Source organism: Urocampus carinirostris, chromosome 14 (genome assembly GCF_059441175.1).
Source record: "Urocampus carinirostris isolate Australia breed hairy pipefish chromosome 14, RoL_Ucar_1.0, whole genome shotgun sequence".
In the NCBI taxonomy this organism is placed as follows: domain Eukaryota; kingdom Metazoa; phylum Chordata; class Actinopteri; order Syngnathiformes; family Syngnathidae; genus Urocampus; species Urocampus carinirostris.
The window spans coordinates 24912677-24937884 of NC_142362.1; the positions used below are offsets into that span (position 1 = coordinate 24912677).

General features: G+C 39.3%; 1 protein-coding gene across 3 annotated transcripts in view; it reads left to right on the forward strand.

The window, feature by feature from the left end:
• Positions 1–352: 352 nt before the first annotated feature.
• Positions 353–25208, forward strand: part of mycbp2 (MYC binding protein 2) — a 75756-nt gene continuing 50900 nt past the window's right edge. For all 3 annotated transcript variants that reach the window (XM_088353309.1, XM_088353311.1, XM_088353310.1), the window contains exons 1-16: positions 353–972; positions 6958–7033; positions 10365–10580; positions 12525–12678; positions 14290–14486; positions 16465–16707; positions 17462–17533; positions 17684–17780; positions 18052–18125; positions 18479–18620; positions 19175–19251; positions 21535–21739; positions 21833–21997; positions 23399–23557; positions 23962–24166; positions 24284–24429. In XM_088353309.1, coding sequence (XP_088209435.1) covers positions 695–972; positions 6958–7033; positions 10365–10580; positions 12525–12678; positions 14290–14486; positions 16465–16707; positions 17462–17533; positions 17684–17780; positions 18052–18125; positions 18479–18620; positions 19175–19251; positions 21535–21739; positions 21833–21997; positions 23399–23557; positions 23962–24166; positions 24284–24429 — 2506 coding nt within the window. In that variant the 5' untranslated portion in view covers positions 353–694. The remainder of the gene's footprint in view (positions 973–6957; positions 7034–10364; positions 10581–12524; positions 12679–14289; positions 14487–16464; positions 16708–17461; positions 17534–17683; positions 17781–18051; positions 18126–18478; positions 18621–19174; positions 19252–21534; positions 21740–21832; positions 21998–23398; positions 23558–23961; positions 24167–24283; positions 24430–25208) is intronic.

Sequence of the window (25208 nt, forward strand, 5' to 3'; positions counted from 1 at the left end):
TGCTACAGTAACAAAAACTGTGGCGATTATCATAAAGTATTTCTAAGGATATCTAAAAGGACGCACCCCATCTTTAAAAAGAAAAACTATATCCACATTTTATTCTACTTAAACAAGTTTCCTGTCTCTCTTTGACACATGTAAAAGTGCAAGACAGTGGTTTCACCTCTATAATTACTTAAATTTTGATATTTTATCTGAAGGCATGCGTCAGAGTTATTTTACAAATGGATGCCATTAATGTTCTGGAAGGCTATTAACAATTCCATAATGGAAATGTTCCACCGGCGTACAGGCGAAGCTACGCAGCCCTCTGCAGGGCAAGGGAGGGGTGGGATGATGGAGCTAAGATGGCAGACAGTCTGAGGGTGCAGCCGCTCGGGGGTCAACGCATTTCCGAGGGACAAATGGAAACTAAAACCCAACGCGACGGACGCTTGTGATGTCCTAAGCCGTTAACAACTAGAATTCATGTTTTTGTAGCGTGACAAGAGACGGGTGAGCAGAAGAGGAGGAGGACCTCGGCTTCTGAATTAGCCCCGATAACAACCGCAGATCCCGGATATAATTAGTGTTATTTTTTGCAACGTTATCAACGCGCAGTGAGTTGAGTAATACACATATCCTAGTCGATGAACGGGCGTGATGTAGCTGCTTCCAGTTTTTCGTGATTAATGCATTGTGCTCCTCAACGATGATGTGCGCTGCTGCGGCAACGGCCGCCGCTTGCGGTGGGATTCTACCCTCGTCATCGCCGTCGTCGATGGGGCTCGGAGCCCGGGTCTTTTATGGACTCGGATCCGATCTTTCCACCATCGGGCCGGGCATGGGTTCTTGTCCGACAACCGGAACCCAGTCCGACTGTCGGACTCGGTACCAGCTTTTACTCTCGGGAAGAGCCCTGGCGGAAAGATACCGGAGGATTTACACGACTGCCATCAATGATAAAGAACAAGGAATCAATCCAGGAAGGTGAGTGAGGCACGTTTGTTGGGTTTCGGGTGCGGACTGGCTTGTCATTTGCGGGACTAGCTTGGAGCTTAGCTTAGCCCAACGTCATTTCCCCGACCCGACGTAGCCATCGCGAACCAAATGTTCTTCGTGTCTCGTGAGCCAGGCTAGCTTCTATGGTTCACGTCGCTGTCGCATTAGCGCCCAAAATAAATATATAAGAGGTGTCTGTTGAGAAGAGATTGGGACACTCTCAAAGGTTGCATTCAGTCCAGGGACTTCCTTTAGCTTGTTCGCTAACATGCAAAAAGGTTATTTTTTCCAAATGTATTTCATTATATATATTTTTCCACATTCAGTAATGCATAACCTGTCAGTTAACACTGGCGTCCGCACAAGCAAAAAAAAAAAAAAAAAAAACATGTACCGGTACCTCTTCTGTGAATAAATCCTGATCCATGCAGCTGTAAGCTTAGCTGTCATGGCCAGAGTATATTTTACTGTTTACTTCGTTCCTTACATCCGTAAAACTGACAAAATCTGATCAATTATATGATAATTCTGCAGGGTGTACACTGTTACTCGATAAGATGCCATTCGTGTGTGTTTGGGCCCAACAACGTCATTATTTATTGCTAGCTAGTTAGCGTTGGCAGCTAGCTAGACGTCAACTCGAAGGGGCAATAGACCTTTTCATTTTACATTATTTTTCGGGAAAGAAACTCAAAATAATGATGGTGAAGACGGACTTATCTGCATGTTTATTATTTTTTTCCTGGAAGGGTTAGGTGATCTCATGTTTTATTGTATTTTTTTGCCTAAGCTTACGTCATTTATTGTCAGTCAGGTTGGAGAGGAGCTCGGCCGTCGCAGCATCCTCCCTCCTGCTCTGTGCGTTGGTCATCTCGCAATAAGAAGACTTTTTCAAACCCTTTTGAAGTTAGAAAGAATTATAGTAACGGTGAATATGGTTTCATTAGTGGTCACTCCATTATTCATATTAGTCGGGGTTGTTCGTAGCACATTTTTCTTCAAGTAGTTAATTCAAACACCACATACCAATACCTTAAGTACATATATTGTTTCACTTCTGCAGTAACATAGTTTATAGAAATACCTTTTTAATCCTTACATATGTTCCTTAACCTCCTAATACCCAAGATTCTTTTTTCATGTGCATTTATGTTTACAATCGCGGATGGTCGGTTGTAGGTTAAAGGTGGGGTGCGTTGTTTGAGGTGTCCTTTGAAAAAATAAAAAATAAATATTTTCTCTGTTAAGTATGTGTTAACAATGCCCAACTCAGTTCAAATAGCACATATGCTTCATTTTCTACCGCACCTATCTGCTTTTATCCTACTTTTGGAAAAGCGGTTCAGGGTGGAACACTTTCGTTAGAAGGAATGGGGGGTGTAGGAGAGTGATTCTCGTCCTCACGGGTTCATTTTGTTTCTATTTGCTAGTGTAGCATGGAAATGGTGAAAGTGAGGAAAAGGGCTGCTTCAAGTAGAGTCCAAACGCCAATCCAAGGACTAAAAAGATGAAAAAAGAATAGTATATGCAATCGTATTAGTTAAATGCATGTTCTTGCACGCGTATCATGTATGAGCTGACTGAGGCTGAAATGACAAAAGCCAGGATGTAATGACATAAAGTAAAAAAAGTCCCAAATTCCATATAGCAGCGTGGATGACTGGTTAACGTGATGTCCCTCAGTTCAGAGGTTTGGGTTAAATTCCAGCTATTGGTCTCCCTATGTGGAGTTGGCATATTCTCCTCCTTCCCGAGTCGGTCTCCTTCCACGTTCCAAATAACATGCATGGCAGGTCGATTGAAGAGTCCAAATTGTCTCAAGGCATTCATGTATTTGTGAACGGTTGTCTTTCTGTGTGTGCCCTGTGATTGGCTGCACACTGCCCGAAGTCAGCTTAGATGGGTTTCAAACACCCCTGCGACTATCAAGCAGAAACGGTTGGCCAATGAATGCCAGACTATTTCATTTAATTTTCGGTAATTTACTAATCCTTAAACTTCAGGTTCCTAATTTCAACAGCCACTAGAAGGCCGCTGATGCTGGTATTGACTGTGATTGTGAGTATCAGCAGCACTCTCAAAAAGGCTGGTTTTGGGACTAATACCTGGCATCATTATTTTTGAATACTAATATCAACCATAAAAAGTGTCGAATACCAAAAATAAAAGAAAGACAGAAAAGTCTGATGAAAAGTAGAAAAGAAAAGCAGGACTGAAAGAAAACATATGATTGTACAAAGGCATTATTCAGGCAATGATGTAAAGAACAAAACTGCTGGTCAGAAGAGTAGTGCAAGAGGTAAAGGAGGATGTGAAAGGCAAAGAACCGAGTTAAGGTAATGTCTGCCTAAAAAAAAAAAAAAAGTCAAGAAGAAGCGGCACAAGTCAAGTCTAAAAGCTTGTTATTCATTCAGCAAGTGAAATCATTTTTTTTTATCCCACAGACCACCAGTGCTTTCAATTATTTGAGATCAGAGATGTGTGTTTGACTATAAAGTCTTGGTCACCATTAGGGAAACATTAATCAGAAAATCCATGATTTATAACCTAGTTCAGGTTCTCTACTTGAAAGCTTATTTTTATGTGTCATTTTATTGGACAAATTGATGAGCGGGCATCAAGACAGTCCAAGACTAAATTGACTTTGCATCTACATTTGCTTTGACAAACAATCAATTTTCCATGCGTTTTTTTTAACAGTCCCCAATTAGTAACTAATCGATAATTTTGCCATTGACAATCGCTTTTTTTGTTAAGTTTTTTTTTTAAGTTCTGTTGTTTTTTTCCCCTGGTAATTATGTTGGTCTCTTAAGAATAGGAACATTTTGAAAGGGCTGTTTTCAAGTATAGACATTTCAAATTTATACGGATACACCAGGGGTCGGGAACCTTTATGACCCTAAGAGCTATAAAAGCAATAAATAAATAAATAAATAGATAAATAAAACATATATTTATTTAAATAATTTGAGAGAGCTAGATCATATAACTTAAGACAAATTTCAACAAAACAACCAAACCTGCTCCCCAGACAAAATCTATTTCTTCAGCCCATTTTATTTCACTGTGTGACCTTTGCTGATTTGATAAAATCTTAAATGATAATAATGCCAGAGTCTGTGTTCCATTTCTATATACAGTGCATCCAGAAAGTATTCACAGCGCTTCACTTTTTCCACATTTTGTTATGTTACACCCTCATTTCAAATTGTATTAATTTAATCTCTTATCTCAAAATTCTACACAAAATACTCCATTACGACAATGTGAAAAAGTTCATTTTTAATTTTTTTTTAATTTATTAAAAATAGAAAACTAAGAAATCACATTTACATAAGTATTCACAGCCTTTGCCATGAAGCTCAAAATTGAGCTCAGGTGCATCTTTTTTTCGCTGATCATCCTTGAGATCTTTCTACAGCTTAATTGGAGTCCACCTGCAGTAAATTCAGTTGATTAGACATAATTTGGAAAGGCACACACCTGTCTATATAAGGTCCCACAGTAGAGTGTGCATGTCAGAACACAAACACCAAGCATGAAGTCAAAAGAACTGTCTGTAGACCTGCGAGACAGGATTGTCTTGAGGCACAAATCTGGGGAAGGATACAGAAAAGTTTCTGCTGCTTTGAAGGTCCCAATGAGCACAGTGGCCTCCATTATTCGTAAATGGAAGACATTTGGAACCACCAGGACTCTTCCTAGAGCTGGCCGGCCTTCTAAACTGAGCGATCGGGGAAGAAGGGTTTTAGTCAGGGAGGTGACCAAGAACCCAATGGTCACTCTGTCAGAGCTCCAGCGTTCCTCTGTGGAGAGAAGAGAGCCTTCCAGAAGGACAACCATCTCTGCAGCAATCCACCAATCAGGCCTGTATGGTAGAGTGGCCAGACGAAAGCCACTCCTTAGTAAAAGGAACATGGAAGCCCGTCTGGAATTTGCCATAAAGTACCTTAATGATTCTTAGACCATGAGAAACAAAATTCTCTGGTCTGATTAGACAAAGATTGAACTCTTTGGTGTGAATGCCAGGCGCCATGTTTGGAGGAAACCAGGCACCGCTCATCACCAGGCCAATACCATCCCTACAGTGAAGCATGGTGGTGGCAGCATCATGCTGTGAGGATGTTTTTTAGCAGCAGGAACTGGCAGACTAGTCAGGATAGAAGGAAAAATGAAAGCAGCAATATATAGAGATATCCTGGATGAAAACCTGCTCCAGAGCGCTCTTGACCTCAGGCTGGGGCGAAGGTTCATTTTTCAGCAGGACAACGACCCAAAGCACCCAGCCAAGATCTCAAAAGATTGGCTTCAGAACCACTCCGTGAATGTCCTGGAATGGCCCAGCCAGAGTCCAGACTTGAATCCGATCGAACATCTCTGGAGAGATCTGAAAATAGCTGTGCACAAATGTCTCCCATCCAACCTGATTGAGCTTGAGACTTATTGCAAAGAAGAATGGGCAAAACTGCCTAAAGATAGGTGTGCTAAACTTGTGGGATCATATTCAAAAAGACTTGATGCTGTATTTGCTGCCAAAGGTGGATCAACAAAGTATTAAGCAAAGCCCACGTTAAACCACACCACCTACATTGCATATTACTGAATTTTATTGCAATATATATTCTGTGTAGCACTATTTAGATATTCTATATAACACGCTACAGTGGGCATTTGCACCTCACACTGGGTATTTGTATATTGTATTCTTTTTGCTTTAATATTGTATTGTTCTCAGCTCAGGGATGCTGCTGGAAATGTGAATTTTCCCTCTGGGGATGAATAAAGTATCTATCTATCTACTTATGTAAATGTGATTTCTTAGTTTTCTATTTTTAATAAATTCAAAAAAAATAAAAAAAAAACGTTTTCACATTGTCATAATGGAGTATTTTGTGTAGAATTTTGAAATAAGGGATTCAATTAATACAATTTGGAATGAGGCTGTCACACAACAAAATGTGGAAAAAGTGAAGCGCTGTGAATACTTTCCGCATGCACTGTAAACCTATCACTTCATGTGTCTCCCTCCTGCAGTTACTTAAGATTGTTGAGGCTCATTTTGACTGTCATTTTTGTCCTAAATAAAGGTTTCAAAATAGGGTGCGAGCAAAGTTATTTTATAAAAATGTCACAATGTACTGTAAACTAGAATACCAACGTTTTTACCTTGAGTGCAGACGGCGCTGGGCGAGAAGGAGTGCACACGTCCTGTCCGATGCAATGCTCCGCCCATTCCTACCACTCATCCAATCAAATTGCACTAGGTGCTTTGCTAGACTTTCTTGGTAAAAAATTGTTTTGGGTGACTTTTTACTATAAAGTGTTTAAACAATGAACATAGAATTCTTAGTGAGCTCTCATATACAGGATTATGTAGCAATTTACAGCCAATATGGGGTCTGTTGGTGTGACACTTTGACTGTAAACTGCAGTGAAAATTCCATCTTATACATACTGGAACGAAACCTTTTATTAACCAAGTCTAGTCTCTGCCTCGTGTTTGCAACAATTGCCTCCTTGTGTAACTGTTTTAACATAATACCACTTATGTTTTCATAAAAAGAGCCACAAGTTCCCGACTTCTGTGATACACCTTCAAAAAGACCAAAGCATAGCATATTTTTAAATATTTGTCAAAATAAGTGAGCTACAGTGTGTAAAAAGATGGATTGCATTTTGTGGGATTTTAGTGCTGGTTATTTATTGTTATTGTTCGATTTTGCTTCCATATAAGCACATACATGATGTTCACTTGCACCAACTGTATCCTGGCTTGTAGTAAATCTAATAATTTTTCAAGCATATAATTAAAAAAGACTTAACAGATAGGACAGAAAGTTTTCCACAGGCTGTATTAAATGAGTTAAAATGGAATGTAAAAATACAGTGGGTTTTACATGGTGAACAACCTCCTCCTGCAGTAGGTTTTCTGTCACTGATGGACATTCGTTGTGACAGATTTTTTTTTTTCAGGGGAAAGAAAGCTTTGAACAAGAAAAAGCTGAAAAGGCGTCAAAAGGTGAAATCCAAAGTGAAATCGAGGACAAAGGTAAGAAATGCCAGTTAATTTCATGTCATCACGTTTAATACAAAAATTTACCTATGGGATTCACATAATCAGGCTGAATTAAAATCATGTTTGACCCTAGACTCTTATCACATCCACAAATTCAGACAGGAGAGTGCCAAAAAGCACAATACAAAATGCATTTGTAGGTCCCTGGCAGCTCATACATGTTCGTGACGGCGTGTCGCCAAGCGACTCAGTGTTGCGTCTTGCCATGGCAACAGTTGCCAGGGTCCAACTCTTCCATCCAAAGGGGACACCTTGTCTGTACTCAAGAAGTATATCATTTTTGCCCAAGTAGTTGTGTGGTCAGTGATTGGCGTGCTTGGAATTACTAGCCACTGTATAGTTACATTGGGCATGTGTGTCCTGCGTTATTGTATTCAATGATCGCAAACATTAAACCTTTTACTCACAGGCCAAGCTAGTTGATTGACAATTACTACCATCTCAGAGTGTAGTGATTGAAGAAGTGTGGTCCAGGTATCTGTTCAAATATCCTGTCTTCGATATCTTTTCGACTGGGATAAGTGAAGACATTTGGTCGACAAGGTTTTTGGTCGTAACTGGGATAAAATGATGAGTAGGGCACGACGGTATCAGACCTTGGGTTATTCTCAGGGTTCCCCCAAGAACGTAAAAAAAGCTTAACATTTGAGGATATTCAGGATATTTTGGTAAACACCAGAGTTCACCAGCATGCTTTACTGTCTTTACTGCTTCATCATTTTTACGCCAGATGTAACAGGATGCACACCTACCGAAAACTTAAAATTTTGACTCATCATTCCACAGAATGTGTCTCTCTGGCTGTCCCAGTCCCCTCTTGCAGCAATATGCAATTGGAGATGAAATATCGCAGCTGCATGAGTGCAGTTCATGTTTTTGGTTGACAGAACACCAAAACAAAGCCGTCAGGCCCAACAAAAATGTACTCTGCCAGTCCTTGCTAGAGGCAATATGTAATTGGGGGTAAAAAATTGCGGAATATTATTATTCATTCTATTTATGTGTCGTACTATCTGTATGTGTGTCTTAGTTTAGTGTGTCTCGGCATAATGTTTTTTTTTTAATCTTCTAGACACTGAGGGCTGAGAGAAACCCAATTTCAATTATTTGTTTACGCGGCAGAATTGACAATAAAGTTGACTTAGACTTCAAACTCTGATGCATTCATGCTGCAAAGTATGAAGCACTAAATAGGGATTACAGTACAATTGCAGAATATTTGCATGTCAATTGCTTCTTCTTTTTTTAATTCTATAATTTCTTGCTGTATATTATTTGAAAATTGTAATCAAAAGTTGTCTATTTCTAACCATGGCTCATTATATGACAAACCTATTGTTGCAATTCTCCCGATTTTCTGTCAACATGCATCCGAGCTCACATGGTTATGGAGGATTCGCTGCTTTCAAAATATCTCTTCCTCCGAAGTCCCCTTACAAAATTGGATCATAAGCATTCCATGTCCATTTACAGCAAGCATGTGGTTTGTATTGTAGCCTTTCAAAGACTTGTTCTCTTAAACTGTACACTTAGTGCTACTGGCAAGAGAGCAGCAGACAAAATGGGATTAATATCCTCCCTATTGCGTTGCGCTGAGTATGAATGACTTCCATCTCCCGGAGCAGATGACATCACCTCCTGTGACTGGTATGCCCCAAAGGGCAATGCTAGGCACTGCAGATCGATCATTGAGCTTCCTCTTCCCTCAGGGTTGTGGCTGAGAATGCTTCTTGGACAATGCTCATCATTTTGTGTGATCATCCTGATTATTGTTTCATGTCCATGATTTGAAACACTTTTATCTTGAAACAAACAGTATAAAAGTAGTGTATTTTGGGAGGCTGAAACAAATTTCAACCAGTTTAGGGTGTCCCCTGCCCACTGCCCGAAGATAGCTGGGATAGGCTTCAGCACCCCCGCGATCCTACTGAGGATAAGCGGTGCAGATAATGGATGGATGGATAAAATTAATTGTACATACTGTACTACCAATTTCAACTGGTAAAATGGAATGATGATTCATGGGGTGTTCTCATTTTCAGTTTAAGAGAATGGTCAAAAAATAAATGCACTGCAAATGTAATTTGTATGCAAATATGGGATTACGCATTCATTAAGTGAAATCTCTAAAGAGATTTCAAAGGAAAGAAACAAGGTCAGGAGGTGATGAATTGCTAGTTCACGATGAAGTTCAAATGGGTTTTAGACCTATATTTAAGTGGAATGAGCATTAGGAACGTAGAAATGAGATTGGTGGGCTCAAAATCTCCACTTGGGTGTAGCTTGGACACCCCTCGTTTGTATTAAGTAATCAAGTATCAAGGTTAGTTTGTCTGGCATGTACAGTGGATATACAAAAGACTGGTTGGTTGGTTGATTGGGTCCCTTAACTACTAGGGTGGTAGGGGCACCATTTCCTGTGGTGTGTCTTGGGCAAGTACAGCCTGTCGATGCCCATCCCTCTCCAGGCCAACATATGTTTCTACCCGTTTGCGAACCGGGGACCTTTCGCATGTTAGGCGAATGTGCTAACCACTGCACAAGGCCAAAACTAATGACAAATCAAACAAAAGAACGGTAATGCTGATTAGGCCTGGGCGATGAAACGATAACGATAACTATCGCCATATAATTTTTGCCAAAATCGATAATTAAATGTTCGATAAAAGTCGATCGTTTGAACTGTAATCACACCACCCGAACACCGGAGAAAATAAGGGTTCTAATGCAATAATAATGCAAGTTCCAGACCAACATTCAGGAAACTAAGTAGGTGAAGAGGACCAGTGATTCATTGTGCAGGAAAAGCGGCTCACACAGTGAAAGCGCAGCATGCTTTGAATGGATCTGCTCGGTATCCTTCCCCTTTTTAGCGCTTATTTGACCGTGTTGTAGTCTTTCCGCCTTCGCTGTGTGAGCCGCTTACCATATTTGACGTAGTCGTCTGCCGTTGACTATCCTCTACAGTGATTGGCAAAAAGTGCAAAACTTTGGTGAAATTGATCTCTAGTAGTATTTTCTGCGGGTGGGGATCCTCGCTTCCAATATGACAGTTTCACTGCCTGGCAGGCAACTGCACCTGCCCGTGCTAACTGCTCTTATTCCAATTCAAACACACAGTCTCAACCCCCCCGCTTTATGTTTCCGTCGCGTTGTCAGTTATAAACAATAATCATCACAAAAATAATGAAACTCCTCTTTACTTTTTGTGACACTTGGCCTGGTACTCTGCGTGGCCCGGTAGTTGCCGACCACTGCCTTAGAAGCTAGACGCTTACCCCTTTTGTCTCTTTGGCTCCCGCAGACAGAGAATTTGGATGGCACCCTCTTTATACCCGACATTAAGCTGCACAGCAACCCGTCCTCATTCAACGTCTACTGCAATGTGCGCCACTGTGTGTTGGAGTGGCAGCAGCGGGAGGCCTCATTGGTGCTGGCCTCCAGGAGCTCTGTGCAAAGTGGTGACTCCGATAGTGAGGAGGAGGAGGAGTACCGCGAGCCGGCCATCAAGCTTCCAAAGGTAAGGACGCTTGTGAGGTGAGATCACCAAAAACTTGTTATGCTTTTTCTTTTACATTTTTTCATGAAGAATCATTTAACCTCCCAAAATATACTAATCTCTTTCAAGGGGTTCACAATGTTGTTTTCTCACATTTTTATTTTCATTCACACTACCTCTTTGAACTGGGTGGTGGAGAAACTGTAAAAAAATGGCTGTATTAGTTACGGTTTATGGCTTGCATAACGTAACGTCTGCACACACTTGCAGTGTTAGTGGATGTTAACACCCAGCAAGGCTATTTTACATACTTATCCTCTATATATTGAAATAGTTATGTACAATGGTACCTCTTTATACAAGCACCTCTACACACAAGAATTTTTCAGCATTAATTTTTAACCCCAGTCTTGAAGGGTTTTTGTCCTGGTAGGTCATGCATCCTAGGGTGAACAAAATCTTGCTAGCTGTACCTTGGAAAATCCAGTTCACAAGCAGTCTCAGAGGCTACAACTAGAGACCACTCGAGAATGCTCCCTGCCCATGACTACTTACCCTCAGCATCAGTCAAGTCAAGTTGTGTTTATATGTATAGCCCTTAATCACAAGAAGTCTCAAAGGGCTGCACGGACTACCATTACACCATCCCCTGGTCTAAAACCTACACAAGGGCAAGGAAAAGTTAAGAAACCTCAGCATGAAGAGAATAAACATTTTGAAGGGACCGCACATACAGTAAAATGTTATTATATTTCCTTGTGGAAAACAAGATTTGGTCAGACTTCACTGAGACAGTAAGTTTCTCAATCCAGTTTTCACACATTTTAAAGCAGAGAAGCTCCGCTCACATGCAACCTGAGTTCAAGATAGGCTCAACAGAGACTTTAATGCCAGCCCAATGACATGGTAGGAATCTTTGAAGAGCTTGTATTGTAAGAGGACCTGTTATTTTTTTCATCTTTTGTTTCCAAACTTTTTTCTTTTTTTTTCTAGCATTTTTCCTCTTTTTTTCCTTCCTTTTCCGCATTTACCTCATAATCTTTTGATTCTTCTAACTTTACTTCTTTTTTCTTCCTTTAATAGTTACTTTTCTTTTTTCTCTTTTTTCGTCCTATATTTTATGTTTTCTTCTGTTGTGTCCTTTTTCATTTTGTCTTCGTACTTTTTTAAGCTTTATTTGTCCCCCAAAATAATTTTGTGCATAATGTTAAGTATAAATGTTACATATATGGATAAAAGCAACAAAAACGATCCGAAGAGCCGGCTCTTTTCTGGGAGCTGAAAGAGCCGGCTCTTTTCTGGGAGCTGAAAGAGCTGGCTCTTTTTTAGGGAGCCTAGCTGAAAGAGCCGCTTATCGAAAAAAAGACATTATCTGGTGCGCCAAATGTGGCCAAATATCTGACTTGAGAATGAATGCACGAGTAAGGTTAGATAGTGTAAGTGACAGATACATGTTCAATTGATTTTTTTCAGCTGTCTTGCTTACTCATGCAAACTATTAAAGACCTAAAACAAATTTTAAAAAATGAAATTGGACTTTGAAATGTTTTTTAGGTGTGTACATTCACTTAAAGTCACAGCATCTCAATTTTAAGTGCACTGTAAATGCTTACTATCATTAACACTCTCAATCTCTGTCAACCGCCGCCGATTCATTAATGATTGCAAAATACTCGTTATTAAGTTATAATACACCTTCCAAACACAATGTGACACCTACTCACAGCAAGACAGACTGTGGAATACCGCCATTTTCGAAATATCATCCGATTGATCTTATTATTATATTTTATATGTTTAATTACTATCTAAATGTGTTTTAATGATCAGGAAGATGTGTTTTGGGAATTCATCGGGAAAATGCGTTTGGTACATGAGGAATTTGAGCTACGAGCACGATCCAGGAATTATTGAAGCGGCAGCACTATAACTACCTTAGCTTTCAGCTTTGATTTGTGTCTGTAGATCATCGGCATCGGCCTATGTGGTGTGTTTGAGCTGATAAAGGAGACACGCTTCTCACACCCCTCACTGTGCCTACGCAGTCTTCAGGCTTTGTTGGACATGCTGCAAGGGCAACAGCCTGAGGGTTTCCAGACTGAGCCTCCGGAGGTGCTTGGTGAGTAGTTTTTACAAGTTGTTCTCATTGATACCTGAGGAATAACCAGGGAAAGGTTTAGCATTAGAATCGAGTGTGTTTCTGTCCTTGTTTTGTAATTGGTATGTTAACGGGGAACCCTATTTCTAATGTATATTCATAGTCTAAGCATTTTTTACCATTTATTTAACCAATTTTTGCAGATTTATATTTGTCAAAAATAATTTATTTTGCTTAAGATGGAACAAGTCCACCTTTTTTAAATTGTGTTGACCTCATTATTTAAATGAAAACACCCTAATTGAATGTTACGTTGCACAGTTTATTGTACTTTTATTGACATAAAAAAACAAACCAATAAATAATGTTGATGACTGTTTAGTGCGACCACCTTATGGTTCAATTACAGCTATCGGCTTCCCTGTTTGGAGTTCTTAATGTTCTTCCTGTACTGTGTGTGTTTTTTTCTGGTTTCTTGGCATCTCCCAAAAACATGCAAGGCAGGTAGAATGGTGACTCTTTATTATACATAGGTATGAATGGTGAATGGTAGTCTATGTCTGAACCGTCCAGAGTGTCCCGTGCTCAATACTCGTTGTCAGCTGGGATTGGACTTGAGCACCTCCACGACTCTTGTGAAGACAAGCGGTTGAAAAATGAACGAATAAATGAAACATCATTCAACCATCTGTTGTATGGTAAAACAAACGGCATAAAGTACTTCAATACTGATTCATGCAATTTCAGTGAGATTTTGATATTTGGCTATTTAGAACTGAAACGTTACTCTGCAATGCAAGAAAAGCTAAATACATTTACAGCTAAGTCTCCAAATGTTAATATTCTTCAAAGTTTTGGTAAACGACTAAAACTGGCTATAATCGGTTTATGTTTAAAGCTATACATTTTTTAAGCATTGCACTAATTAAATAAACAATGTTCTACCTGTATTTCATTATCCAATCTACTAGTTCAAGTCATGTTTATTTGTATAGCCCTCAAGTCTCAAATGGCTGCACAGACAATAGATTATTGCAAACCACAGACTATTATTACACCATCCCCTGATCTAAAACCTTCATGAGGGCAAGGAAAAACTCAAAAACGTTAACATGAGGAAAACTAAGAAACCTTGAGAAGGGACTGCAAATGAGGTAATCCCCCTTCCAGGATGACCAGGCTGCAATGGATGTTGCAATAACAAATAATACACTGATATTGTCAACATAAAATATAGGTCATTCATATGCTATAGAATAGAAGTATGTTTTAAGCTTAGATTTAAACATTTCCACGAATCTCAGGGGGAAGAGCATTCCAAAGCACCGGGGCCTGAATGAAGAACGCTCTCGAACCTGCGGATCTCTTCTTGGCTCTTGGGATCACTGGTAGACCAGAATTTTCAAAGTGAAGGCTCCGGACTGAAACATCGAAATTAGATCTGAAAGATATGAGGGAGCAAATCCATGCATGATTTTGTTTACTACCAACAGAACCTTAAAATCACATCTTAAGCTAACAGGAAGCCAATGCAGGTTAGCTTAGGTAATGTGATCAAAATTAATGATTAATAAAACATCTGTCCATAAATGAATACATAAACTCAATACATTTTGTCCTTTTGTCCTCCAGAGTCACTTTTCCAGTTGCTGCTGGAGACGACTGTCCGAAGCACGGGTCCCAACGACCCCACAGGACAGGCCATTACTGCCCTTTCCTGTGCCTGCCTCTTTAGCCTGGTGGTGTCCTGGGGGGACACTGGCAAGATACTGCAGGCCGTTTCTGCCATCCTCACCAACAATGGCAGCCATGCTTGCCAGACGATACAGGTGACTAACAGCGCTATTTTAAGATCCGTGTTTATATTAATACTTTACCCATGCCAGAAACTATTGAATTACCCACTGAAATTAACCCCCCCATAAAAATGGCCAGAAATTTGATAGTGCGTGCTAGAATTCTGTGCGCCCTATATGTCGCCCCAAAAAATTGCTGAACCAAGTTAGAGTTCGGGCTTAAGATCTTACATCGAGCTTTCACCGCCGTGATCCGGGTTTGATTCCTGTTGCAAACAATGTTTTGCAATTTCAGTCATGAATAACAATAACATAATAATGTTATTGAATCTTGATTGAAATTAGATTGTGCAATTTGCAATGCTTATTTCTTTACTCTGCGGCTGTGTGGAAGCTTGGTTTACCTCCTCGGTGCATTTCCTTTAAGCAATGTGGACAGTACAAATTAAGTTTGGCAAAATGTCAGGCAGCTGGCAGTCCCATTACTAATTACTTTACCCTTCCTTATGACTTCTTGTTTTCTGCCAAGTCATTGGTCCTTTCTCTCGTCTGACTGCATTCTTTGCTTGAGACCATTTTTCTTTTAATATTAATTGTTCTTCTTAGGATTCAGACTTATCCTGCCTTCTAAAGGCATTTGAGTCACAATAAGTAAAGACTGTAAATTGGTCATAGTTGGGACTTAGACGGCAACTAGTTTGTTTGTCTTTACTTTCCCCCCAATCGATAAGACGATTAATCCAGGTTGTACCTCTGGCCCTTAATTAAAGTCAGTTTAGATTTGGGATTGAATAGCTGGAGCGCTAAGAAAAGGAGTAGATGGATTAATTACCTTTTTAAACTGCAATTAAATACACCGCTATTGACAACGCAGTCGCCACTCTCCCTCACTTTAACCTTAGCTGAACCTTAATTTATGCTTATTTGATTCAGTGGAAAAAAATCCCAATTAATTGAAACATTCTTAGAAGGCTGTTAAGTAATTCTAGTGTCCATGCTTTATTTATAATTCAGTCATGCAAATGTAGTACCGAAAAACAAACACATTAAAATTGACATTGTGACAAAATAAATGGAAATTAATCATTACCAAATTTTAATCTATTCAATGCCAGACATTTCTCTCAAATTGGAAGCGCCGGCACCAGCCAATTTTTGCCATTTCCCTACCTATATAGTCAAAGGACATATCAAAAGAAAGCTTCAACCTTCATCGGAAAAAAAAGTGTGTTTTACCAGCTTTTACTAGATCTTTCCCATTGTTCAATAACAACAGTTGAACATTGCTAAAAAGTTTAAATCATAACTGTGCTTATCCATATCTTCGCTACTCTCGCCACACTGCTTCATTAGGCCTACTCGCCATTTGGGGCCACCTACACACACTCAATCGCTAGATACAGGAAGCAACACTGGGAAGTGGGTGCTTTCTTGATGTGTTGACACATATCTGATCAAAGCCACCTCTGCCATTTATCATACTAAATAATTCCCAGAGGCTTGATACTTAAAGATGAGCAGCGCCAAACCCTTTATAATCCTTTTTCTTTTTTTTTTTTTAAATAAAAAAACATAAAAAACAAAACCATATTTTCTTCTATTTTGGTATTCAGGGAACAATGCTTTTCAAACCGTATCTATGATATGGCATGGAATGAGTTAAATATATTTTTTCAAATTATTCAGTTTGCCTGCAGACTACATTCCATATTTGTACTCCTGGATTTTTTCACTTTAAAGCCAAGATTATTCTGCGTTATCACTGAAGCAGGCTGGCGCAAAGTGATTCCCTTGAAACAAAAGCACCTTCTTTTGTGGGTTCCAACGTCCCTGTTAATGTGCTGTTAAGCTCAATGAGATGAGAGAAAACTCAGCAGATTGTAATACTATTGAAATGGGTCATCACCGGCGCTAGTAGGACAATTTTATTCTCGTAATAGCTCCCAATTGTGTCACTAAAAGCCATTGTAATGTGCACTATAAACCTTGCTCACACATGTGATCCCTTTAGGTGCCCACCATATTGAACGCCCTGCAGAGAAGTGTGCAAGCCGTTTTGGTGGGAAAGATCCAAATCCAGGAATGGTTTGGGAACGGGATCAAGCGAGCAGCGTTGATGAACAAATGGGTGCTGAAAGGCGTGACTATTGATGAGGACGAGCGCTGCCTGCTGCAGACGGACGGTTCCTTTCTCTACCTGTTGTGCAAGGACGGGCTTTACAAAGTGGGCTCGGGCTACAGCGGCACTGTTAGGGTTAGTAACATCAAAATAGAGCTGTGTGTGAGGTGTTTGACATAATGAATGTTTTTGAACCCATGTAGCACATCGAAACATAATTCTAAAATATTAGAGCCTATATATGTGGCTTTCACAAAGACCCTAGTTATTATTATAAAAACATAATACTTCAAACTTTAAAGAAAGATAAACATCAGTCTGAAACATGATTCCAGAAAACTATAAAGCCGTCTTCAACTCATTTAAATGTACGGGAAAATGGTTTTGTTACATTAAGGACAATCCGTAGATTCCAACTGTGTAAAATATCTTCTCCAAAACACATGATAATGCCGACAGATGAATAGGAATCTGCCCATAATTCTGCTTTGTTGGACGTTGCTTCTTGTAATCTGTTCGTTTTGCCACATTGTTCCCGCTAACAAATAAACAGACTTGGTAGTCAACACTCCCCTTTTGATCGACACCTTTTCCATGATGAGGGTTTGTTCATGCTAGTTTTATTGAAGAACAAATCACGAAGTTACTTGCATCTTCCTCGACACATGTATTCCACCTGTCTCACTCTTACCTTTTTACTGCTTGGGCAACTCTGGCTGTACGCTATACATGCATTTCATATATATAATACATATATATATATATATATATATATATATATATATATATCAAATGTCTATATGCATGTTTATATGTGTATGTGTGATATATATATATATATATATAATGTGTGTGTAAATATAATATACACATTATGTTTTTCCCCCAGGGTCATGTTTACAACTCCACATCTCGCATTAGGAATCGTACAGAGAAGAGATCCTGGCTGGGATTTGCGCAGGTAATTCCAGATCCAGATTGTCATTCAGTTGCTGCTTATAGGACTGTAAAATGTTTTCAGTTAAACTGCAAAAAATTTTACAGTGAGCCTATTTTGATGATGATGGTTTTGAGAGTAGAAATGAGCACCGTGTTAATCTTGCCCCCTTAGGGCTACCTTCTCTACCGGGAAGCGGGTAACCACAGTATATCAGCCATCAAGATCAATCCGGAGACACTGGAGCCAGAGGGAGCAGTCACCATGCCAGGTCTTGACATGGGATTTATTTATTTTGCCTTTATTTTGTATTTTGATGTCTGATTTTTAATTAATGTTCAATGCTTTCTATCTCTCTTTATTTACTTTCAATTGCTCTCTAAATAACATTTAGTTTATTTTACACACATCCTCCATAAATGACAAATTCTGATAAATGTTGCCTCTTATTACAGTAAGAATAGATAGATTTTTGTACTACTCATCAGACCAGTAGAACCACTACAAATTAACTCAATTGACAGGCCTGTACTTCTCTCCAGGTCAACATTCAGACGGACAGAACATACTTTTCACAGATGGAGAGCACATCAACCAAATTGCAGCCTGCAAAGATGTAAGTTTCTAATTGTATTTAAATCAAGACAATAGGTCACTAAATTATTAAAAACACAAAATTACTCAAAAATACCTAAACAGTCAAAACCTTTACATTTGCACAATACTTTTCATGGAAAGCTGCCATTTATTGGCGTATTCTTCAGAGTTTGACATCTCAGCAATGTAATTCAAATGGGGTAAGGGGACTGAAAAATAAATAAAAAAAATAAAATCGAAAATTAGTCCAAATGGCAAAAGTTGGCTCTTCCGAGAAAAGTGTTCAATTAATACAAAAGAATAAGCCTGTAGAATGTCACGATTCGAATGACTGTAAATGACAATCAATGTTTTTGTGTGGTGTCCCTTTAGCAGGATGGTTTTGTGGTACGCATCTACACTATCAGCTCTGACCCCAGCCTGCAGCAGGAACTGCAGCTAAAACTAGCAAGGAAATGTCTGCACGCTTGTGGCATCTCCCTCTTTGACCTCGAGAAAGATTTGCACATTATCAGTAAGTGATGCAAAACTGATATAATGGCATTTTAAAACTAACCTTATTCTCTATCAGACTGAGAGAGCCGAAAACGTGTCGATTTGCTCAACTTTAGAGGACTAAATTGTAATTGTTACTTTGTTTTAGCTGCATTTTATTTGTATTGTTCAGTTTATATGGCATTTTATTTGATACATGTCACACATAGGCAAAGAAATCAGAGTTGAACTGCACCGTGAACATATCCATTATCTTATTAGTTATATGATCACGATACGTATCACACGCAGAGAACTCATTTGTAACCTGCTGTAAGACCCGTAACTGATATTTGTACTTTTACATACACCTCCGTTTGTGCTTTGTTTTTTTTTGTTAATATTAGATCTCAACTCTTAAACATCCGTTTTTGTGAATAGAGATGATTACAGCCAAATATATTACTCAATGCAAAAAAGGTAGTCTACCAGGTTTTTAGAAGAAACTAGGATATGCACGTTTATAGAATGTGTTGGCCAGATGATCTCCTTTCGCCTTGAGACAATAAGTGAAAAACAGTTTTGATCTCACAGGCACGGGTTTTGATGAGGAGGCGGCGTTGCTTGGAGCCGGCAGGGAATTTGCGCTGATGAAAACAGCCTCTGGCAAGGTGAGAGCGATTATCATGAATTCAAATCATACGCTTATTGGCCACATCGTTCGTTATGCCTGCATCATCAAAGTGTTTTTTCATCAACACACAAATTAGTGTCTGATGACCTATCCTTGCAATCTTCATTTTCATTCACATGCCTAGTGCTTACACATTGTTGTTTCATGAATAGCAATACTTAAAGATACAGTTTTCTAATACAAAGAGAAGGCAATGCTAAGTATGTTGTGAGGCATTAGTGTGTTCAGGGCATAGATTAACTTCTGTGCAGTGGGTGTGACACAGTGTGAGGCCTTGGCAGATAACAGAAGGCCACTTTGCTTGTTGTTAATTTTTTTTTACTTGTTTGTCAAGGGTTGCCTCAACATACTGCATTGCTTTATTTGTAGTCATATAACCTGTGCTCACATTTCTGGTGTTACTTTCAGTGAGGAAAATGTATTCCGTGTAACCAACAATTGTGGAAAGTCTCCCATTTAAAAGTATGAGAGAAGCCTGTAACTGCCAGCCTATGTAGGGCAGAATGAGAAGAAAAATCGGAAAGCTCACATTGTCTGGTATTCAAAGACTTCATTCGCAAATTAAGGTAAAAATAATTATTTTGTTAATAATTAAAGTTAATCTCATTACTTAATTTAGCATATTTTGGCAATGGCAGAGGTCATATTTTTTCTGTAAGTCTTCCCAAGGTTTTCACACACTCTTGCTGGTATTTTGGCCCATTCCTCATTAGAGTTCTCTAGAACAAGGATGTATATACCGTAAATTTTGGACTATGATCTGGGACCTTTTTCCCAAGCTTTCAACCCTGTGGCTTATGCAATGATGCGGCTACTTTATGCACTTTTTCTAACGGCCACCACGGGCGCCCGAGCAGTAAAAGTAAGGGTGAGACACATGGGATATATGTGTCGAGGAAGACGCAAGTTTAATGTAACTTTGCGCTTTGTTCATGAATAAAACTAGCATGAACAGACCCTCATCATGAAAAAGGTGTCAATCAAAAGGAGAGGGCTAACTACCATTTTGGGAATAAGTTCACGAGTCTGTTTATTTGCAAAAGGAAATAATTTTGTAAAACGAACAGATTACAAGAAGCAACGTCCAATGAAGCAGAAATGTTACAGGAGGATTCCTATTTATTCCTATCAATTCTATGGATTGTCCTTGATGGAACAAATCCATTTTCCCGGACATTTAAAGAAGTTAAAGACGGCCAGGGGAGGTAATGGTGAGTTACTTCGGCTTTATATTCTTCGGGTATATTGTTTAAGACTGATCATGATGTTTCTCTGATGAGTATATTTTTAAATGGTCATCATATATTGAATTCAAGGTGTTTAAGCTTCCCAATGATATGTGGCATGACTTTTCACTTACTAGTGACATCGTACAGGCACGTATTTGTTTATCAAAAATCAGGCAGGTTGTCGGAACGTGAAGGGGTTGAGTTACCGCATATTATTAAAGCTCTTTGTGTAGCGTCTTTTCTTAAACATCTCATGGTTCAATGTGGGCACATGTGACTTATAGTCAGTTGCGGCTCATGTATGTAAAAAAATGTTTCTTTAATCAGGTGAGCCTTATAGTCCGAATTTTACAGTGTATATATATTTTCGTTATTGGGTAAGAAACTTTCATCTTCCTCGATAGATTTTCCATGGGGCTCGGATCTCAAAACTGGCTATCCCACTCTCGGCTTCTTACAAAGCCAACCTTTTGTTGCCTGGGCACTGTGTTTGGGAACATTGTTATGCTGAAAGACCCAGCCACGTTTCATCTCACTTTTTACTCCATATCTCACGATACATGGCTCAGTTTATTCTTTCATTCACATGGATCCATTGACCTGGTCCCTTTGCAGTAAAAGAATCCCCAAAGCATGGTCCTCTTCCCCCTCCCAGGCTTCACATTAGTTATGCCGGTTTTTGGAAGAAAGCTAAATATTGGAGGATAGAAGAACCTCTTAAGAAGTCACAGCTCTGTCAGAGCAAGAAAGCTTGCTTATTTGTAGGTGTTCAAATGCTTATTTTCAACCATATATCTCAAATAAATTATAATTTATTTTGTCACTTATGATCGAGGTATACCCATGCAAATAGCATGCCTTGCTCTGCTTTTAAAGTGGGAGAACTTGCACATTATTAGTTGCTCGAATACGGTTTTCCCTTACTGTAAATGTTGCCTGCAGAGAGAAACTGTTCTGAATGCATGTCTTTATATCTTTATTGATTGTAATTCTTTTCCTTCCCGTTGTTTTCCCTTATCTTTCTACGAAAGATCTACTACACTGGAAAGTATCAAAGCCTGGGTATAAAGCAGGGAGGCCCCTCAGCAGGGAAATGGGTAGAACTTCCTGTCACCAAATCTCCCAAGATTCTTCAGTTCTCCGTTGGCCACGATGGCTCTCACGCGTTGTTAGTGGCCGAAGACGGAAGCGTCTTTTTCACTGGTTCTGCCAGCAAAGGAGAAGATGGAGAGTCTAGTATGAGAGATGCCTACATTTATGTCTCTACGGCTCGGATTGCAAGATAACAGAATCAATGTGATGTGACATGTCCTTTGTCATTCTGCGCAGCTAAGAGCCGGCGACAGCCCAAACCTTACAAGCCAAAGAAGATGATCAAATTAGAGACTAAGATGGCAGTATATACAGCATGCAACAACGGTAGCAGCAGCATTGTCACCAAGGATGGCGAACTTTACATGTTTGGAAAGGATGCCATTTACAGTGACAGCACTTGTGAGTCCCTATTTTAGAAAGATGCAGCACAGTCCAAAATTTTCCTTTAACTTCAGTGTAGTAATTGGAAATTAAAGCGTGTACTTTTCTAGGATCATTGTGGGTTTTTGGTACTACAATAGCAGATGAGTGAAAAATGTGACCATACAAAAAAGACCAAAGAAGAGGAAAAAAAACACTCCTTTTACCCATGAATAAGTCTGACTTGTCAGTATATTATGAAAACATGTTAAATATAAACTGAATAGGCAGTTACATTTTACAATGCAAATGATAACATTTTATAATGCAAATGATAAAATAATTGTACAATATAATAGAGTACATTGCTCATCTTGTTCAATTTAAAAAATAGAATATTTAATACTTTCTGCACTCTATGTGTTGCTCAAAATGCTTTACCAACCTATAGAATAACAACACAATAAGACTGTCACTCTGCATCTTCCTGATCCTTCTTCATCAGTCAGGTGTTATTAAAATATATTAATGTTTCTATTTTTTATTATTAAATGGTGTATATTGGTACCTTGACCTATGTCTAACTTGTTGGATACTCAGTTTACATTGCATTTGTGTTGTGCGCTTAAATTAGAAGTAGAAAATCAGGGTGTAGTACGGTCTGGTACTATCACCATCTTGGTAATCGGAATGAACAATTAACCACACAAATGTAATATGAAAACACAGACAAAAGAATAGATTTCCATAAAAGGCAAACAGGAGATTCACTTAGAAATCATGACCTCATGTTGTTGGTCACGCTCTTTAAAGGCACATGTAATCACAAATAATACCGAGTGTGTTAATTTTTCTTTAATTTTTTATAACACAATGATTTTCCATTGTCTCCTGTTAAATAATAATTCTAATTAAATAAAATGAAATAAGATTTTATCGGAAAAAAAAACATCTATCCAAAATAAAGTAATAGCTCCATTACTAAAGCATAATTACAGCATATATCAAAATTTAACAGGAGACAATAGAAAATCATTGTGTTATAAAAAAATTAAAGAAAAATGAACACACTCAGTATTATTTGTGATTACACGTGCCTTTAAATTTAATTTGAATTATTGTATCATCATTTACGTTATGTATTTTATCATATTACAGTATTAAAAATTACTAGTCTCACAAAGAATTATTCTCTTGCGTCAAGGTGCCAGTGTACATTACCTTGATAGTTAAAAAGGGTAAAATCTAACTTGATGTCACTAAATGCAACTCAAAGACTTTAATGAATGTCTTCAATAAAATAATTCACATTATATTGATATGTACGGGGTTAACTAAACAAAATAGATGAAGTCAGCTTCTACTTCTTTTCCACTCTTTACTTTTAAGTGCATCGTCACCGTCTGATCTTTCACTATTATCACTTTCTGCTCTCCATAGGTCAGGTGACCGACCTTAAGGGGCACATTGTGACCCAGGTTGCAATGGGAAAGGCCCACACTTGCGTTCTGACCAAAAGCGGGGAGGTCTGGACCTTTGGGGTGAACAACAAAGGTCAATGTGGCAGAGACACAGGGGCCTTGAACCAGGCCGGGAAAGGTGGGCAAAATAAAACGCAATTGAGTTTTTTCAGCTAATTGATAGAGGCATGGCGGATCGGTGGTTAGCAAGCAGCCCCACGGTCCGGAGGTCCAGGGGTCGATTCCATCGGGCACCCCTGTTTCTTCCCACACTCTTTATAGAGCATGTCAGGTTAATTGGCACGTACAAATTGTCCCTAGGTGTGACTGAGCGAGTGAGTGAGTTGTCTGTCTCTCTGTGCTCTGCAACTGGCTGGCAACCAGTTCAGGGTGTCCCCTGCCCACTGCCCAAAGATTACTGGGATGGGCTCCAGCACCCCCCGCAACACTAGTGAGGATAGGCAGTGCAGAAAATAAATGGATATATGATAAAGACACATGATTCTATATTTGACACTTGCTTCCGTGGCCTTTTCTGTACAGCCTTTGGTGTTGAGAATATGGCCACAGCCATGGATGAGGACCTGGAGGATGAGCTGGAGGAAAAAGAAGAGAAGAGCATGATGTGTCAGTCAGGCATGCATAAATGGAAGTTGGACCAATGCATGGTTTGCACCGTGTGTGGCGACTGTACAGGCTATGGTGCTAGCTGTGTGAGCAGTGGGCGTCCTGATAGAGTACCAGGAGGGTAAGATGACAAGGATTAGACATATTGCTTCTATTTCATGTATAAAATAAAGAAAACAATTGAAATCTTTGTATTTTTGTCTTACTGTTCTGTTATTGTTATTTTCTACGTCACCAGAATCTGTGGCTGTGGATCGGGAGAGTCTGGCTGTTCGGCATGCGGCTGCTGCAAGGCTTGTGCCAGGGAGCTGGATGGTCAGGAGGCTCGACAAAGAGGCATTTTTGATGCAGTCAAAGAGATGATCCCATTGGATCTCCTTCTAGGTAGTGCATTTTATTCATGTTGTAACCCCGACTCTCGTTTCCACAGAGATCTAAAATGTTTTATGATCCTTTTAACATTTGTAACATGATTTTATTATTGCAAAATTATAGAAGACGTAAGACGTCAAAAATTTTGGAGTAACGTTTAAGTCAGGTATGTCAAACTCAGTTTGGCTTCAGGGCTGTATCCAGACTTTCTGTTCTCAGGTGGGCCAGATCAGTAAAAAAAACGTCAACTCCAAATGATTAGTTTTGTTTTTCAGTATTATGCTTTGTAGTTCGACCTACACAAGTAACCCATCCTACATATTATACAACACATTTATTCACAAAAAATAGGAGGAAAATATTGTCATGCTTGGCATTCAATGTGTTTAATTATATTTTTAACAGTTGAGTGAGCTGTTTTATACTTCAACCAACTCACCGCACCATACAAATTCAACATTGTAATCCTTTTATTTTGCCACATTATATCAGTTTATATATAAACAGACTCGTAAATGTATTCCCAATATGGTAATTAGCACACCCCTTTTCGATTGACAACTTTTCCATGATACGGGTCTGTTCATGCTGTTTTTATCTTTGCACCAAACCTTGTGGGTCCGAGAGGCACGGGAATCAGGGGCTAGAAGTCCCGCATGCCCGTGGGATCTGGCATGCAGGATCCCGAAAAGTTGCGGGCTGCGACTCCTGCGTCCGCTGGCAACAGAGCTGCCGGTCGGCCGAGACTGGGGTTATGGGCAGGGGGGACAAACACAGGGAAAACCCTGGAG